The sequence below is a fragment of the Coregonus lavaretus genome (genome assembly GCF_964263955.1).
Source record: "Coregonus lavaretus genome assembly, chromosome: 21".
NCBI lineage: Eukaryota > Metazoa > Chordata > Actinopteri > Salmoniformes > Salmonidae > Coregonus > Coregonus lavaretus.
In genome coordinates this window covers 1,115,941-1,134,961 of record NC_140008.1, presented here as the reverse complement: position 1 = coordinate 1,134,961, position 19,021 = coordinate 1,115,941, and the positions used below count along the sequence as shown (strand labels likewise).

The 19,021-nt window shown below is 45.5% G+C and overlaps 2 protein-coding genes across 3 annotated transcripts in view; both read left to right on the top strand.

Moving 5' to 3' along the window:
- The window catches only part of zwilch (zwilch kinetochore protein), a 45,660-nt gene extending 43,855 nt beyond the window's left edge, over positions 1 to 1,805 (top strand). For both annotated transcript variants that reach the window (XM_084186005.1, XM_084186006.1), the window contains one exon: positions 1,653 to 1,805. The gene's annotated coding sequence lies outside the window, so the exon portion shown is untranslated. The remainder of the gene's footprint in view (positions 1 to 1,652) is intronic.
- A 4,723-nt stretch (positions 1,806 to 6,528) lies between these two features.
- On the top strand, positions 6,529 to 17,723 carry LOC311148959 (tripartite motif-containing protein 16-like). The gene is made up of 6 exons (XM_084186009.1): positions 6,529 to 7,206; positions 7,656 to 7,751; positions 15,503 to 15,736; positions 15,948 to 16,107; positions 16,233 to 16,292; positions 16,529 to 17,723. Exons 1-6 carry the CDS (start codon positions 6,610 to 6,612, stop codon positions 17,041 to 17,043), a joined length of 1,662 nt encoding a protein of 553 aa, XP_084042135.1. The 5' UTR covers positions 6,529 to 6,609; the 3' UTR covers positions 17,044 to 17,723.
- The last annotated feature ends 1,298 nt before the right edge of the window (positions 17,724 to 19,021 follow it).

Sequence of the window (19,021 nt, the reverse complement as noted above, 5' to 3'; positions counted from 1 at the left end):
CCCGTGGGAAACGAACCCATAACCCTGGCGTTGCAAGCGCCATGCTCTACCAACTGAGCTACACGGGGGGGTCATATTATGAATGTTTTCTTACCATGAATAAGTCTTTAGTATATTGGCAGCAGTACTCCGCTGTTCCTCTAATGAAGAGACAGAAACGTTACTGAGAGTTGAACCAAGTAAAGGCACGTTAACCCTAGTTAGTTAGCTAGTGTCAGCAGCATCAGCTAGCTAGCAGCTACCAGGAAATCATTAGCTGTGAGTCATTATAAAGTATTGTTGTTTGGCAAAGCTGCTTGGCAGCTTTCCCTCTTGATCTGTAGCAAGTTGAAGCTTGTTCTCACACTATTTAGTGTAGTAGTCTTTTGAACAGGATCCAAAGCGTTTTGACTCCTTCAAATATCCTAGAATGGGAAAGAAACGGCCTACTCTTCGACCAACTGAAACGCATGCAATTTCCAATACAGAGATTAGATTATTTAAAAACCGTTGATTGCTTTATGCTGCTGCTGGGGTTAAGAGAGGAAGAAGCAGCTGATTTAAATATACACAAAGGACCGGTTAAAAGGCTCTCAGAGTTCAACTTCACATAGCAAGGCAAGCCAGACCCTTAGCCACTAACCCACACAGACAGTATCACACTACAGTACGATGTCGCCCACAGAGACACGCTGACCCATGACAAGATAGAAATATACCGTGATGTAGTAAAGTCAATATATATACCCTAGTGACTAAACCTCATCATGCACTGGCCAGACCTTTGGCATTTCTGCATGTTCCTTGGACTGTCTTCTAGCTGGAGGGGCAAACAAAGAAACATTCTGTCAGTGGTCTTCTAGATACCTACTCTCTCTTTAGACCAGGGCCAATCCAACCCCGTTCCTGGAGCGCTACCCTCCTGGACCAGGGCCGATCCAACCCCGTTCCTGGAGCGCTACCCTCCTGGACCAGGGCCGATCCAACCCTGTTCCTGGAATGTTTTCACTCCAACCCTAATGTAGCGCATCTGATTGTAATAATTAGCTGGTTGAGAAGCTGAATCCGGTTAGTTAAAACTGGGGTTGGAGTGAAAACCTACAGGAGGGTTGCTCTCCGGGAATCAAACCTCCCTATACTCATAATTAGGCTGATATATATTGATAATCGTAATTTAGCTTTAATTGAATTGTAAAAGGATAATAATTGACAAGTGATTGCATAACTAAGAACAGTTTGCATAGCTGTCCCACGATTGCCAATAGAAAGTTCAGGCCCTATTTTTTTGTTTATCACTCAATCTAGGTAAGTGATATTTGAGGCAGAATCTTTATTTGTTTGCCCCAGCTAGTCCCTTCTTATTGAAAAGCAGTTAAAGGGATGTTTAATGTGAACTGACCTGCAGCCAGGAGCTGGTTACTGGAGGAGCAGGTCTCAGTGGCCTTCCTCTTCCAATTCTCTACCTGTAGAATGGGCTTAGGGTTAATATAGAATACACACTCATCATGCTCTAATTATGTATCATTCTCTCTCTCTCTCCCCCCCTCTCTCTCTCTCTCTCTCTTCCCCTCTCCCCCCCCTCTCTCTCTCTCTCTCCCCCCCCTCTCTCTCTCCCCCCCTCTCTCTCTCTCTCTCTCTCTCCCCCCTCCACCCTCCTTCTCAATATTTCACAGGATGATGCCCTCACCTGAATATGGAATGCTCTATTTCCGACATATGACAGTATATCCATTTCTACCGGTATAACTATGTACATTTCCATGTTTTATATTTAATATTAACCTCCTGTTGTAATGTGTATTGTATTAAAGATCTAACTGAAATGACCTTTTAAGTATTAGGAGCTAGTATAGACATTGGGTCGTAATGCTCTCTCACCTCTCTCTGGTTGGGGAATCCATTGGAGCTGATGATGCGTTTGTAGTACTGAACCGAGGCTTTTGGGTAACGTGGTTTATTCTTGTTCCTGAAGTCTACGTAGTACAAGCCAAACCTCTCAGAGTAGCCCTCGTCCCACTCAAACTTGTCCAGCAGAGACCAGGCTGTGTAACCGCGCACGTTCACGCCGTCTTTGATGGCTAAGGGACAGAGCAGGGAACAGCACCACGTCTGTTTAGGTTTGGAAGACGGGCGCAGTCGCTTCGCTGTCCCATCCCTAAGTACATCACACCGTCTTAGTCAGGGTTGGGGTCAGTACCATTTCAATTCCAGTCAGGGTTGGGGTCAATACCAATTCAATTCCAGTCAGGGTTGGGGTCAATACCATTTCAATTCCAGTCAGGGTTGGGGTCAATACCAATTCAATTCCAGTCAGGGTTGGGGTCAATACCAATTCAATTCCAGTCAGGGTTGGGGTCAATACCATTTCAATTCCAGTCAGGGTTGGGGTCAATACCAATTCAATTCCAGTCAGGGTTGGGGTCAATACCATTTCAATTCCAGTCAGGGTTGGGGTCAATACCATTTCAATTCCAGTCAGGGTTGGGGTCAATACCAATTCAATTCCAGTCAGGGTTGGGGTCAATACCATTTCAATTCCAGTCAGGGTTGGGGTCAATACCATTTCAATTCCACTGAAATACTGACATTTTACTCTGGATTTACTGGAATTGACCTTGTTCTTAATTACTGAATAATACTGAATTCATCATATGGGATTGTTGAAAAGTCTTTGGAAAGTCTTGGTTAAACACTGGGATAGTCAATCACATTACAATCCAAAGAAGAGTTGAAGACATTTTGTGGGAATTACAGTATAGGTTCTAGTAGCTATTATTTATTTTTTAATAAGTCTTTAACCTTTTATTTTGAAAGAGAATATATATTGAGACCTAGGTATAATACAATATAAAATACACATTAGACACAATAAATATACACACACACACACACACATTAGAATACAAAAACACAGTCATGGTAAGCACAAATAAAACATCAAATTGCTGAACAAAAATATAAATGCAACATGCAACAACTTTAAAGATGTTACTTAGTTACAGTTCATATAAGCAAATCAGTCAATTGAAATAAATAAATTAGGCCCTAATCTATGGATTCCACATGACTGGGAATACAGGTATGCATCTGTTGGTCACAGATACCTTTAAAAAAGGTAGGGGGGTGGATCAGAAAACCAGTCAGTATCTGGTGTGACCATTTGCCTCATGCAGCACGACAAATCTCCTTCGCATAGAGTTGATCAGGCTGTTGATTGTGGCCTGTGGAATGTTGTCCCACTCCTCTTCAATCGAAGTTGCTGGATATTGGCGGGAACTGCAACATGCTGTCGTACACGTCGATCCAGAGCATCCCAAACATGCTCAATGGGGTGACATTTTTGGTAAATATGCAGGCCATGGAAGAACTGGGACATTTTCAGCTTCCAGGAATTGTGTACAGATCCTTGCGACATGGGGCCGTGCATTATCATGCTGAAACATGAGGTGATGGCAGCAGATGAATGGCAAGACAATGGGCCTCAGGATCTCGTCACGGTACCTCTGCGCGTTCAAATTGCCATTGATAAAATGCAATTGTGTTCGTTGTCCATAGCTTATGCCTGCCCATACCATAACACCACCACTATGGGTAACTCTGGTCAAAACGTTGACATCAGGAAACCGCTCGCCCACACAAGGCCATCTGCCCGGGTACAGTTGAAGAGCACAGTGGCCATTGAAGGTGAGCATTTCCCCACTGCAGTTGGTTACGATGCCGAACTGCAGTCAGGTAAAGACCCCGGTGAGGACGACGAGCACGCAGATGAGCTTCCCTGAGACGGTTTCTGACAGTTTGTGCAGAAATTATTTGGTTGTGCAAAACCCACCGTTTCATCAGTTGTGATTTCAGTTCAGTGCTAACATAATTGCAAAAGGGTTTTCTAATGATCAATTAGCCTTTTTTAAATAATAAACTTGGATTAGCAAACACAACGTGCCATTGGAACACAGGACTGATGGTTGCTGATAATGTGCATCTGTTCGCCTATGTAGATATTCCATTAAAAATCAGCCGTTTCTAGCTACAAAAGCCATTTACAACATTAACAATGTCTACAGTGTATTTTTGATCAATTTGATGTTATTTTAATGGACAAAAAATGTGCTTTTCTTTCAAAAACAAGGACATTTCTAAGTGACCCCAAACTTTTGAACGGTAGTGTATATATATATTTATGCTCCGGACTCCAACATTGGTCGTCGTAATGTTTTAATATTTCTTAATTCCACTCCTTTACTTTTTAGATAAAATCAAAGCATATTTGTCACATGAGCCGAATACATCAGGTGTAGACCTTACAGTGAAATGCTTACTTACAAGCCCTTCACCAACAATGCAGTATTAAGAAAGAATACCCCAAAAAATCACATATAAAATAATACGAAATAAAAGTAATAAATAATTAAAGAGCAGCAGTAAAATAACAATAGCGAGGCTATATACAGGGGGTACCGGTACCGAGTCAATGTGCAGGTGCACCGGTTAGTCAAGGTAATTGAGGTAATATGTACATATAGGTAGAGTTATTAAAGTGACTATGCATAGATAATAAACAGAGAGTAGCAGCAGCATAAAAGAGGGGGGGGGGGGGGGGCAATGCAAATAGTCTGGGTGCTGGATTAGATGTTCAGGAGTCTGGATTAGATGTTCAGGAGTCTAATGGCTTGGGGATAGAAGCTGTTTAGAAGCCTCTTGGACCTAGACTTGGTGCTTCGGTACCGCTTGCCGTGTGGTAGCAGAGAGAACAGTCTATGACTACAGTAGCTGGAGTCTTTGACAATTTTTAGGGCCTTCCTCTGACACCGCCTGGAATAGAGGTCCTGGATGGCAGAAAGCTTGGCCCCAGTGATGTAATGGGCCATATGCACTACCCTCTGTAGTGTCTTGAAGTCGGAGGCCGAGCAGTTGCCATACCAGGCAGTGATGCAACCAGTCAGGATGCTCTCGATGGTGCAGCTGTAGAACCTTTTGAGGATTTGAGGACCCATACCAAATCTTTTCAGTCTCCTTAGGGGGAATAGGTTTTGTCGTGCCCTCTTCACGACTGTCTTGGTGAGCTTGGACCATGTTGGTTTGTTGGTGATGTGTACACCAAGGAACTTGAACCTCTCAACCTGCTCCACTACAGCCCCGCTGATGAGAATGGGGGTGTGCTCGGTCCTCTTCTTTTTCCTGTAGTCCACAATCATCTCCTTCGTCTTGATCATGTTGAGGGAGAGGTTGTTATCCTGGCACCACACTGCCAGGTCTCTGACCCTCCTCCCTATAGGCTGTCTCGTCGTTGTCGGTGATCAGGCCTACCACTGTTGTGTCATCGGCAAAGTTAATGATGGTGTTGGAGTCGTACAGTTAATTTAGTGCTGTCTTAGTGCCTGCATCGGTTTGTGGTGGTAAATAGACAGCTACGAAGAATATAGATGAAAACTCTCTTGGTAGATAGTGTGGTCTACAGCTTATCATGAGATACTCTACCTCAGGCGAGCAAAACCTCGAGACTTCCTTAGATTTCGTGCACCAGCTGTTGTTTACAAATATACATAGACAGCCACCCCTTGTCTTACCAGAGGCAGCCGTTCTATCCTGCCGATACAGTGTATAACCCGCCAGCTGTATGTTATTCATGTCCTCGTTCAGCCACAACTTCGTGAAACATAAGATATTACAGTTTATAATGTCCCGTTGGTAGGATATTCGTGCCTGTAGTTTGTCCACTTTATTATCAAGCGATTGTAAATTGGCCAATGGTATCGACGGCAAAGGCAGATTATCCACTTGTCGCCGGCTCCTTACCAAGCACCCCAAACTCCTTCCGCGATATCTCCTTTTCTTTCTACTGCGAATAATGGGGATGAGGGCCCTGTCAGGTGTCTGGAACAAATCCCACTCATTAAAGAAAAATTATTAGTCCAGTTCAAGGTGAGTAATCGCTTTTCTGATGTCCAGAAGCTCTTTTCGGTCATAAGAGACGGTAGAAGCAACATTATGTACAAAATAAGTTACAAACAATGCGAAACAACGAACAAAATAGCACGGTTGGTTAAGAGTCCATTGTGTATTGTTAGATATTACTGCACTGTTGGAGCCAGGAACACAAGCATTTCGCTACACCCGCAATAACATCTGCTAAATATTTGTGTTAAAATTTTATTCGATTTTTGAAAGTGTTCCATAATTCTCAATCCGCGTTGCGTTGTGCCTAAGAACAGCCCTTAGCTGTGGTATTGTATATTGGCCATATACCACACCTCCTCAGGCCTTATTGCTTAAGTAGAACACATTAGTGTATTATAAGGCATTATAAAGGTCATTAAAATAATTATACATATGTTCTTCATAGAAACTGTTACCCTTTATATATTCTAACAACTCACATTTTAAGATTCATTATTTCATTTGTTCCATGTTAAGGACTGTAACCTAGGAACAAAACTATTTGTCTCCCTCTTCCTGTTGCATGCAGTTCCTCTCTCTCTTCCTCCATTCCTCTAACCCCTCCCTCCCTCCTTTTAACCCCACCCCTCTGGCAGAACCAGGAAGTCCCTCCCCTCCACAAACTCTCTTCTGAGGAAACGAAACTGATCTGAGTCTCTGTGTCGTCTGTCTGTGTGAGAGTGAACAACCGTCCAAATGGCTCAGCAAGGAGTTCTGCTCGACCAGGACCAGTTCTGTTGTTCTGTCTGTCTGGATCTACTGAAGGAGCCGGTCACTACTGCCTGTGGACACAGTTACTGTAGGCGCTGTATTGAGGACTGCTGGGATCAGGATGTTCTGAAAGGGGTCTATAGCTGTCCTCAGTGTAGAGAGACCTTCACTCCAAGGCCTAATCTGAGGAAAAATAACATGTTGGCTGAAGTGGTGGAGAAACTGAAGAAGACAGGACTCCAGGCTGCTCCCCCTCCTGCTCTGTGCTATGCTGGACCTGGAGATGTGGCGTGTGATTTCTGCACTGGGACCAGAAAGCAGAAAGCCCTCATGTCCTGTCTGGTGTGTCTGGCCTCTTACTGTGAGACTCACCTCCAACCTCACTATGAATTTCCTCCTTTGAAGAAGCACAAGCTGGTCAAAGCCACCGCACAACTACAGGAGAAGATCTGCTCTCATCATGACAAACTGCTGGAGGTTTACTGTCGTACCGATCAGCAGTGTATCTGTCTGCTGTGTGTGATGGATGAACATAAAGGCCATGAAACAGTGTCAGCTGCAGCAGAGAGGACTGAGAAACAGGTAAGACCAGAACTACTTGTTGGTGACTGTCTGATAAACAAAGAATTAAAGATACAGTAGGAACTAAGGCTGTTTGAATATGAGATCATTCAAATGATATCGATCCACGGCAGAACAAATATGAACACAAACCTTGATTATATAGATATGTTAACCCAGATTCTCCAAATGTATCACCATTTTCTAAAGTCAAACACCATTATCAAACACCATTATCATTCATTATCAAACACCATTATCATTCGTTATCAAACACCCAATCAACTCCCCTGTTTTGTGCACTGTTAAAACTATAATCATTCACATAACAATATAATAATATAATTTCACACAGACACTTCCTCAACATGTTAATCCCTATCTTCTATGGGCCCTATGTCCCATTAATATACTATTGATCTAGTGGACAAATAAAGCTTGATAGCTCATTGAAGAGTGATTCTCCACAGAGGCAGCTGGGGATGAGTCAGCAGAAAGTCCAGCAGAGATTCCAGGAGAGAGAGAAGGACCTGAAGGAGCTCCAACAGGCTGTGGAGTGTCTCAAGGTGAGTATTGTTGACCAGAGGAGACACACCATTTCACTTCTCTCCTCCAGTCAGAGAGAGAGAGATGCCCCTATCCAATCCCACTGACCCCACTGTTGGGAACAGGCTGTCTGGACCCCTTTCAGAGAATAGACTGCTTAATGTAACCGGCGGGATATGAACCCGGGTCTACTGAGGAGAGAAACCAACATCTTGACTGTTTCACCAAGAGGTCATTCCCCATTAGGCTGACACTGATTTTGATGTTGCAAGAGGGGTTACCTCATCACATAACCTTGAGTAACCATGAAAGACTCAAGTCCCCTATACATTAAAATGGAGCTCTCTCTCCATTTAATTCAAAGGGCTTTATTGGCATGGGAAACATATATGTTTACATTGTGAAAGCAAGTGAAATAGATAATAAACAATCAGAAATGAAAAGTAAACATTACACTCACAAAAGTTTCAAAGTAATAGAGACATTTCACATTATAACTCAAGTGCAAACAGAGTGAGCCATTCGCCAGAGTGAGATCTGGAGGTGAAATGGAAATGAATGAGGGAGAGTTAAGTGAGGTAGAAGGTGTGGTGAAGAGCTCAGAACCAGAGCCTGGCATCAATGGACATGATAAAGAAGAATCTGGTGCAGTAGGAGTTACATTGTAGGAGAAAGTGGATCCATTCCTTTTGGCAGATCCATTTGTGATTTCAGGGTGGGTGGGAAAGGAGTTGGGTGCAGTTGAATCAGTGAAGGTAACCTGTAGTGGACTTGTGATATTTGTTTGTGTTTCTTCTGACCAGAGGGAGTGGGCGCTCCGTGTCACGCAACTTGGGTCAAGATCTGTTTCGTGCTTTGCTCTTAGGAACAGGGCACCATTGAAAGGAGTGATTTCTGGGGTAGCGTTAAGTGTAGAAGTGGAGCAATTAAGGTTGAAGACTGCTGGTGTTTGTGATTCCCGCCGTTTGGTGGGACGCAGACCCGGTGGTGAGCGTGGTGAAACAGAGGAGTCACTGTCAGTCCATTTGAGTTTTGAGTCTTTACCCAACAAAGTCATGGTAGGATATATCAGTTATCCTGTTAGAGCTTTTGTGGCGAATCCACTGCTTTGTTTGATTACTGGTGTACAGTTTATGGAACAGAGGTAAAGACTTGGCTTCAGAAGCTGGACAGAATCCAGTATATAGCTTTAAGGATATGTATTGGTGCATTTAAATCAACATCTGTATGTGCCTTACTGGTGGAGGCAGGAGAGATGCCTTTGGATATAAGCCGTAAAAAATGGTCATTATCTTATTGGGTTGAAAGGCTGTGAGGTTGAGCATCCCACTGCTACTGTTCTAGATGACTGTTGGGAATATACTAGTAGACAAGGCAGTGGTTTTGGTTGGACAGTTGGAAAGCTTGCTGATGAGAGTGGTTTGAGGGAGTTGGAGGTTGGCCCTTCTGCGGTGATAGGGGATGTTCCTCCATGGTTACTCCCAGACCCTGTTGTTGATCTAACCTTGGTAGAGAAAAGGAAAGATTGGTCAGAAGTCAGTGATATAGAGAAACTGGTTGACAATTACATTGGTAGAGGTTTTTATGCTTTTTTAATGCTTTTCACAGACGGATCCAAGGACCCAGATAGTGGGCTCACAGGAGCAGGCGTTTACGTTCCTGAATTTGATGTGCAGATATGTAGAAGACTAACAGATGAACTGTCAGTATACTCAGTTGAACTGAAAGTATTAATGTTATTATGGAGAATTGAGAGAATGGGTGTAGTAGTGAGATTCTGCTGGGTCCCAGCACATTCGGGTGTGGAAGGGAATGAAATTGTAGACCAGTTAGCTAAAAGAGCTTTGAAACTAGATATAATTGATATTAATGTTCCACTGGGTAGAGGTGAGGCCAAATGTAAGATCAGAGCCATTTTGATAGATGTGTGGCAGAAGAGATGGTACTCTGAGCACAAGGGCCGGCATTTATATGAATAGTTGACAGTTTTACAGAAAGGTCGATGGACCAAGATTCAAAAGTCAGATTAGGAAGGAAGATGTGGTGTTTACTCGATTGCGCTTAGGACATTGTACATTGAACTCGTCATTACATCTGGTTGGCAAGCATTTGAATGGTTTGTGTCTGGAGTGTATGGTCGATGAAACGGTGGAGCATGTGTTGTTATATTGTTGTAAGTATGTTGAAGAGTGGGTAAGATTGAAGTTTAGGGTCATTGAGGTTGGACGGGGTTGGGGGGGTTTGGAAGGGATTTTGGGGATGGGGAGGGTCTATTAGAAGTTAGTAGGGCTCTTCTTTATTTTCTCAGAAGTACTGAGTTAGGTAGGAGGATTTAGAAATGTTGGAAACCGTGATTGACCACACACTCCAGCACAGTAGGTGGCGGCATGCACCTTTAACGTTGGTTTGTGGACCGCCATTATATCATAGAAGAAGAAGTTGTTGTGTGAGAATTTTGTGGTTCGTGAGGAGGGCTACTATTCTTTCTTCTTTTTGGCGGTTAGCATATTTACCTCAACATGACCCTCGCTTGCCTGAGAAGGCAGAGTGCTCGATGCTGGTTGATGAATTTGACAATTAATGTACTAGGAAAATACGTTTTTGTCGACCAGAGGTGACTGAATTAATGTTTAGGCTTATTGATAATCATTATAGTAATGAAGTATAATTTAAAAACATGAAAGTTGTCAAGTGGTGGTGGTACCAGGAGGGAGGAGAGTAGAGCAGGGTCAAGTGGTGGTGGTACCAGGAGGGAGGAGAGTAGAGCAGGGTCAAGTGGTGGTGGTACCAGGAGGGAGGAGAGTAGAGCAGGGTCAAGTGGTGGTGGTACCAGGAGGGAGGAGAGTAGAGCAGGGTCAAGTGGTGGTGCTACCAGGAGGGAGGAGAGTAGAGCAGGGTCAAGTGGTGGTGGTACCAGGAAGGAGGAGAGTAGAGCAGGGTCAAGTGGTGGTGGTACCAGGAAGGAGGAGAGTAGAGCAGGGTCAAGTGGTGGTGGTACCAGGAAGGAGGAGAGTAGAGCAGGGTCAAGTGGTGGTGGTACCAGGAGGGAGGAGAGTAGAGCAGGGTCAAGTGGTGGTGCTACCAGGAGGGAGGAGTGTAGAGCAGGGTCAAGTGGTGGTGGTACCAGGAGGGAGGAGAGTAGAGCAGGGTCAAGTGGTGGTGGTACCAGGAGGGAGGAGAGTAGAGCAGGGTCAAGTGGTGGTGGTACCAGGAGGGAGGAGAGTAGAGCAGGGTCAAGTGGTGGTGGTACCAGGAGGGAGGAGAGTAGAGCAGGGTCAAGTGGTGGTGGTACCAGGAGGGAGGAGAGTAGAGCAGGGTCAAGTGGTGGTGGTACCAGGAGGGAGGAGAGTAGAGCAGGGTCAAGTGGTGGTGGTACCAGGAGGGAGGAGAGTAGAGCAGGGTCAAGTGGTGGTGGTACCAGGAGGGAGGAGAGTAGAGCAGGGTCAAGTGGTGGTGGTACCAGGAGGGAGGAGAGTAGAGCAGGGTCAAGTGGTGGTGGTACCAGGAGGGAGGAGAGTAGAGCAGGGTCAAGTGGTGGTGGTACCAGGAGGGAGGAGAGTAGAGCAGGGTCAAGTGGTGGTGGTACCAGGAGGGAGGAGAGTAGAGCAGGGTCAAGTGGTGGTGGTACCAGGAGGGAGGAGAGTAGAGCAGGGTCAAGTGGTGGTGGTACCAGGAGGGAGGAGTGTAGAGCAGGGTCAAGTGGTGGTGGTACCAGGAGGGAGGAGAGTAGAGCAGGGTCAAGTGGTGGTGGTACCAGGAGGGAGGAGAGTAGAGCAGGGTCAAGTGGTGGTGGTACCAGGAGGGAGGAGAGTAGAGCAGGGTCAAGTGGTGGTGGTACCAGGAAGGAGGAGAGTAGAGCAGGGTCAAGTGGTGGTGCGCAGGCCGTGGAGAAAGCGGTGGTGGGGAGGGTTGCAGCTGGGCTACATGAGCTGAGGCAGGTTTCTGTAGTAACAGAGACTCCGGTGGGCGAAGGCAAATATTGCCTGTCATTGGGGAAGAGGCTCTGATCAGGGGGGGAAGTGCAGGGGGGCAGAGACTGGGGAGGAGGAGGACGGTACCGTGCCAATGGAGGAGGAGGAAGAGGGGGGAGGTGAGTCTGCGGGAGCGGAGGACAAGGCGTCTCGTTTTCAGACTGACAGCCAGTCAGGCTGAGGGCCCAGTATATACGGTGAGAGAACTTTCTAGGTTCCTGATGGAGACTAAAGGGGAAAAAGAAGGTTCTGCTGGAGTCTTATTTGATTGATCCTGGAAGGTTTGTAAGGTCAGTACAACACGTGATGAAGAATGAGGGGTTTAGTGTCCTCTCACCCAGGAAGCGGTATAGGCTGAGAAAATGGGTCATGGGTTCTTATAATAATAATATAATATGCCACTTAGCAGACGCTTTTATCCAAAGCGACTAACAGTCATGTGCATACATTTTTACATATGGGTGGTCCCGGGGATCAAACCCACCACCCTGGCATTACAAGCACCATGCTCTACCAATTGAGCTACAGAGGACCACATTTAGCAGATGCTCTTATCCAGAGCGACTTACAGTTAGTGAGTGCATACATTTTCATACTGTTCCCCCATGGGAAACGAACCCACAACCCTGGCATTGCAAGCACCATGCTCTACCAATTGAGCTACAGAGGACCACATTTAGCGCTTGTAATGCCAGGGTAGTGGGTTCGATCCCCGGGACCACCCATATGTAAAAATGTATGCACATGACTGTAAGTCGCTTTGGATAAAAGCGTCTGCTAAATGGCATATTATTATTATTATTATTATTATTATTATTATTATTATTATTATTATTATTATTATTATTATTATTATTATCCTGGGTTTTCTCAGGTTCTGCTCACAGACCTTTCCAAACTCTCTCTGTCACAGATAAATCAAACAGACATTTCCCTGGCCTTTCACAAACTCTCAGCTGCTGTCTCTCAGACGGTCTTAAGGGCATGTCTTCAGAATCTGCTTAAATGGATGGTTTTTTCTGGCATGGCGGCTTTATGGGCTTCTCTACTGGTTTCTGATTGTGGTGATTTCCCTCCCACCTCTTATGGAGATTTCACGGTTAGACTTCCTTAACATGAACGGCGGCAAAGACTGGGGGAATAAATAAACCAAAAACATTTAAATGCCATGGCAGGAATCTTAGTGCAGGGGTAGCAAAAGAGGTGTGTAAGGGTAGGTTGTTAGTGTTTAGAGCCCAAATAATGACCTTGTCTTTGCTTTCATAAATGTGTCTGCACCTGGTCCTCTGTAGCTCAGCTGGTAGAGCACGGCGCTTGTAACGCCAGGGTAGTGGGTTCGATCCCCGGGACCACCCATACACAAAAAATATATATATATATATGCACGCATGACTGTAAGTCGCTTTGGATAAAAGCGTGTGCAAAATGGCACATTATATTATATTATAGTACAGGGCTCAGTTCTCTGTTTCACCAGAGGGGTTGGAAAAACAGAGTGGGGAAACCAAGAAAATCCCTTGTTTTACGTTTGTCTGATGGGCGGGTAACTTCTGTTGTGGGGGAGATGAGGGAGCCTGATGGGTGGGTAACTTCTGTTGTGGGGGAGATGAGGGAGCCTGATGGGTGGGTAACTTCTGTTGTGGGGAGATGAGGGAGCCTGATGGGTGGGTAACTTCTGTTGTGGGGGAGATGAGGGAGCCTGATGGGTGGGTAACTTCTGTTGTGGGGAGATGAGGGAGCCTGATGGGTGGGTAACTTCTGTTGTGGGGAGATGAGGGAGCCTGATGGGCGGGTAACTTCTGTTGTGGGGGAGATGAGGGAGCCTGATGGGTGGGTAACTTATGTTATGGGGAGATGAGGGAGCCTGATGGGTGGGTAACTTCTGTTGTGGGGAGATGAGGGAGCCTGATGGGTGGGTAACTTCTGTTGTGGGGGAGATGAGGGAGCCTGATGGGTGGGTAACTTCTGTTGTGGGGAGATGAGGGAGCCTGATGGGTGGGTAACTTCTGTTGTGGGGGAGATGAGGGAGCCTGATGGGTGGGTAACTTCTGTTGTGGGGAGATGAGGGAGCCTGATGGGTGGGTAACTTCTGTTGTGGGGAGATGAGGGAGCCTGATGGGTGGGTAACTTCTGTTGTGGGGGAGATGAGGGAGCCTGATGGGTGGGTAACTTCTGTTGTGGGGAGATGAGGGAGCCTGATGGGTGGGTAACTTCTGTTGTGAGGAGATGAGGTTGTGGAGTTGTACTCTGATTTATAGAGGGCAGAACTCTGTGGTCCTCTGTAGCTCAATTGGTAGAGCACGGCGCTTGTAATGCCAGGGTAGTGGGTTCGATCCCCGGGACCACCCATATGTAAAAATGTATGCACATGACTGTAAGTCGCTTTGGATAAAAGCGTCTGCTAAATGGCATATTATTATTATTATTATTATTATCCTGGGTGTTCTCAGGTTCTGCTCACAGACCTTTCCAAACTCTCTCTGTCACAGATAAATCAAATAGACATTTCCCTGGCCTTTCACAAACTCTCAGCTGCTGTCTCTCAGACGGTCTGCCTGTGGATTTATATAAAAAGTTCTGGGGAATTATTTTACAGGACGTGTGTTGCGTGAGTGTGTCGGGGTGGGGGAGCTGTCGCTAAGCTGTAGACGGGAGGCTTTGACTCTCCTGCCCAAACAAGTAGATTTGAGCGACTTAAAGAACTGGAGGCCTGTGGCATTGCTCTGTTTGGACTATAAGGTCTTTACCAAGGTCCTCGTTAACAGACTGAATTCCCACCTGGACTCTATTGTACACAAGGACCAAACGTACTGTGGACCAGGACGCTCAAACACAGACAATCTGTTCATAATCAGGAGAAAGCCTTTGATAGGGTGGACCATGAATATCTGTTCAATGTGTAGTTTTGGTTGTGGGGAGAATATTGTGGCCTGTGTTCAAATGTTGTACGCTTGGGGCTTCACGTATGGTCAAGGTGGGGGGAGGGCTCAGTAGGCCAGTCTGGGTAGGGAGGGGCATTCACCAGGGACAGTTCCATCGTTCTGACTCAAAGCGGTGCAGAGGATACTGTACCGTACGGAGGTGGGCTGGAGGGAACCAGCATGTGCTCTGTTGAGGAGGGCTGGTGGTTTGGGGCTGGATCAGCAGCTCTTCATCATGCGGCAGGAGAGACTCAATACAGCAGGGGTCTCTGATTTCTATGCTGCAGTACTGAGGGCTGGAGCAGCCTGAGGAGGGGCCACCACCGTTTCCACCACTGCAAGTGACAGCAGAGACTGGGGACTGGCAGGAGAGTCTGGAGGACTTACTGACTTTTAACACTCTGAGCTTAGTGGGAGTGAAGGGGCATCAGTGGCAGGGGGTTGTGGGGGCTGAGAGCATGGCAGGGTATAGGTGGAGGGTGCTCTATAAGCTCCCAGTGCTGGGAGTTGGGGAGGGGTGTCCGTTTTCTGCAATGACAGACTGTTCATCATGTTTTTTCTGTGTTGCCAGGGTAATGCCATTACTGTTGACGCCTTAGGGTTGAGTTTGAGTTGTACAAAATGATCAACAGTGTGGAGATGTTTCAGGAGGTATGGGGGCTCAGGGGGGCTGTCTGTACGGCTGGAGAGGAGGGGTTGGATGGACGGTTGGAATGTGGTGCTGGATGGTGTATTGTACTGTGGTGTTGGGTACTGGATAATGTGATTGTGTGGAGGTTGTGGTGTCACGCAATGTGCTTTTAGGGGTGGGGGTGTTAGTGTAATGAGGATGGCTCATTAAAGTAAGACAAGTCTCTCTCTCTCTCTCTCTCTTAACAGCGCTCTGCACAGGCAGCAGTGGAGGACAGTGATAAGATCTTTACTGAGCTGATCCGCTCCATTGAGAGAAGGCGCTCTAAGGTGAAGGAGCTGATCAGAGCCCAAGAGAAGGCTCAAGTGAGTCAAGCTGAAGGACTCCTGGAGCAACTGGAGCAGGAGATAGCTGAGCTGAGGAAGAGAAGCACTGAGCTGGAGCAGCTCTCACACACAGAGGATCATATACATTTCCTCCAGGTAACTAAACTGCCTTGATACATGTGATATGAAAATTAAAACTCAATGTGAAACTCTCAATCATTTGGTTCTGTTCTCTCTCTCTCCAGAGTTATCAGTCTCTCTCTCTCTCTCCCTCTCTCTCTCTCTCTCTCTCTCTCTCTCTCTCTCTCTCTCTCACTCCCTCTCTCTCTCTCTCTCTCTCTCTCTCTCTCTCTCTCTCTCTCTCCAGAGTTATCAGTCTCTCTCCAGTACCAGTGTATCTTCAGACTTACCCAGCATCGTTGTCCGTCCTCTTCAGTACTTTGGAGATGTGAGTAAGACTGTGTCTGAACTGAGAGAGAAACTAGAAGACGTCCTTAAAGGAGAATGGACCAAGATCTCCACTACAGGTGTGTTGAAAATAATAAGAACATCAACTTTAGACCATTGAAAGTTCCCTACTAGTCATATACATGTGGAATATGGTATGATGATAACATTCCCTCTCTCTGTGAATGTGTTTGTGTGTCTGTAGTGAATATAGTGGATGTTGTACTGCCTCCAGAGCCCAAGACCAGAGAACAGTTCTTACAATGTGAGTCTCTTTATTCTGAAGTAACTAACAGTCTCTTTTTACTGACACTCCTAACAATCCCTCTAGAAATATATAGCAATAGTAGATCTAATCAAAGACTGGGTATCTATCTGACTCCTCATATTTCTCTGATTTGATCTCTGCTGTGCTCTAATCAAAGACAGGGTAGATACAGTATCTGACTTCACTTATTGTTCTAACTCCCCTCATTGGTCTCTGCTCTGCTCTTCTCCCAGATTCCTGTCAGCTCACACTGGACCCAAACACAGCAGGCAAACGCCTCTCTCTGTCTGAAGGGAACAGAAAGGTGACACGTACAGGCCAAGTCCAACCATATCCTGTTAATCCAGACAGATTCACCAAGTGGTGCCAGGTTCTGTGTAGAGAGGGTCTGTCTGGACGCTGTTACTGGGAGGTGGAGTGGAGTGGGGAGTGTGTTAATACAGCAGTCTCATATAAAGACATCAGCAGAACAGAGACAGATGGTAGATTTGGACACAATAACAAGTCCTGGAGTTTACAGTACTATAGAGGTGGTTATTGTTTCAGACACAATAATGTTGTGACTAAAGTATCAGGCCCTCAGTCCTCCAGAGTAGGAGTGTACCTGGATCACAAGGCAGGTACTCTGTCCTTCTACAGTGTCTCAGACACAATGACCCTCCTCCACAGAGTCCAGACCACATTCGCTCAGCCCCTCTATCCTGGGTTTTATCTCTATAATGGTACTGCTGAGCTGGTTAAACTGTAGTAGGGTCCACATAGATACTAGTCATGCTGGTGTAGTCTATAGCTGAGCTGGTTAAACTGTAGTAGGGTCCACATAGATACTAGTCATGCTGGTGTAGTCTATAGCTGAGCTGGTTAAACTGTAGTAGGGTCCACATAGATACTAGTCATGCTGGTGGTGATGGTCCGCAGATAAAAATGCTGAATTTCTGTACAATTATTTTTGTCTGACTGATTTAATCTTCAGAGTGTAATTAAAACGTAATAACATATTTTTATCAAATGCAATGTTTTAATTGGCTACATTTACATTAATCATGATGTATGCTGTTAATGTATGTTGGTTGTCATTCAGAACCATTGACATGTTTTCTCAATTGGTTCTCTGTCTCAATGTAATTTTCCTCAGTATCATGGAACAGGTAGTGTTACTTACTTGCTAATTGAACTATATGGGCCGGTTTCCCGGACACAGATGAAGCCTAGTCCTAGACTAAAAAGCATGTTCAATGGAGATGTCCGGGAAACCGACCCTAAGTTTGGCATCTTTTATTCTCCCATACTGCTCAGTCAAGCAACATTAAACGTGTCCAGCAGGTGGTGCTATTAACCAAACAATAAAAACAGCAGATATCTTGACTTGTCACTCAGTATATCAGTAATGTTCAGAATTGTACTTTAATATCATTGGAGATTGATGGTCTTTTTTTTTTTTTGTTAAGACCCATTGAACTGGGTCACATTCTAAATGGTCACTTGTATTGATAGTCCATACTGGGCCTAACTGGGGTTAACCATACTGGAGGGTTTCTTTCTGCACACATATTCCCTCATCTCCAGAACTTTACCTGATGTCCTCTCTCTCTCTCTCTCTCTCTCTCTCTCTCTCTCTTTCTCTCTCTCTCTCTCTCTCTCTCTCTGTGTGTGTCTCTATCTCTCTCTCTCTCTCTCTCTCTCTCTCTCTCTCTCTCTCTCTCTCTCTCTCTCTCTCTCTCTGACTCTGTCTCTGACTCTGTCTCTCTCTCTCTCTCTCTCTCTCTCTCTCTCTCTCTCTCTCTCTCTCTCTCTCTCTCTCTCTCTCTCTCTCTCTCTCTCTCTCTCTCTCTCTCTCTCTCTCTCTCTCCCATCAAACCGTATAGAAAGCAGACAACCTCAATATGGTTCCATTCCTGTAGTTATCAGGACACATGGGGTGTGGAACTATTATCTCCTTTCTAAGTGTGAACTTGTCCACTTCCCTTCATGTATTTAAAAGGAAATGACTGGTATATGTAAACTCCCTCTACCCCATGCCAACATCAATCCAATGCTGTACAATTAATTCCATAGCTTAACATGGGAAATGCTCACTGCCTCCCATAAGAGTCATTGAAGCGTTGGATGAGATAGGACCCTGCCTTCACCAGGGGATATTTGTTGGACCCGTCACAACAGGTGAGGAGGGCCTCATCCTCCAGCTGCCCAAAGAAAGCCAGGGACTGCCTTGTGCTCCAGTCTCCAGCAGGGGGCAGCAAAACCCTATAGACCTGAAAGGGAAAGTGAGGAGTAAAAACCTAAGGTGAATTTACATTGATGTTTCCATAGAGACCTGAGTCGTATTCACTATGCACCAAACTGAAGATAATTAGCTGAAAGTCATCATTAACACTATACTGAGTGTAGCCTATGGATATAATATATTATCATATAATATAATACAAATGATCTTGGATATCGTTCAGTAATTGAGTCATGTAGGGGATGGATGATCTTGGACATCGTTCAGTAATTGAGTCATGTAGGGGATGGATGATCTTGGACATCGTTCAGTAATTGAGTCATGTAGGGGATGGATGATCTTGGACATCGTTCAGTTCTTGCTCTGACGGGTCTGAGTTTGTGTGAGGGGCGTGTTTTTCTTTCAGAGGTTGTGATGATTGGTTGTGGTAGGAAGTTCCTGTTGTCAGACTGGAGGAGATGATGGTCAAACTGGAGGCAGACTGTTGGGTTCTTCTCTCAAT

Coding starts and splice junctions, on each gene's coding strand:
- LOC311148959 (XM_084186009.1), top strand. CDS start 6,610: ATGGCTCAGCAAGGAGTTCTGCTCGACCAGGACCAGTTCTGTTGTTCT. Junction 7,207..7,655: donor CAGAGAGGACTGAGAAACAG/GTAAGACCAGAA, acceptor GATTCTCCACAG/AGGCAGCTGGGGATGAGTCA. Junction 16,108..16,232: donor GACCAAGATCTCCACTACAG/GTGTGTTGAAAA, acceptor GTGTGTCTGTAG/TGAATATAGTGGATGTTGTA.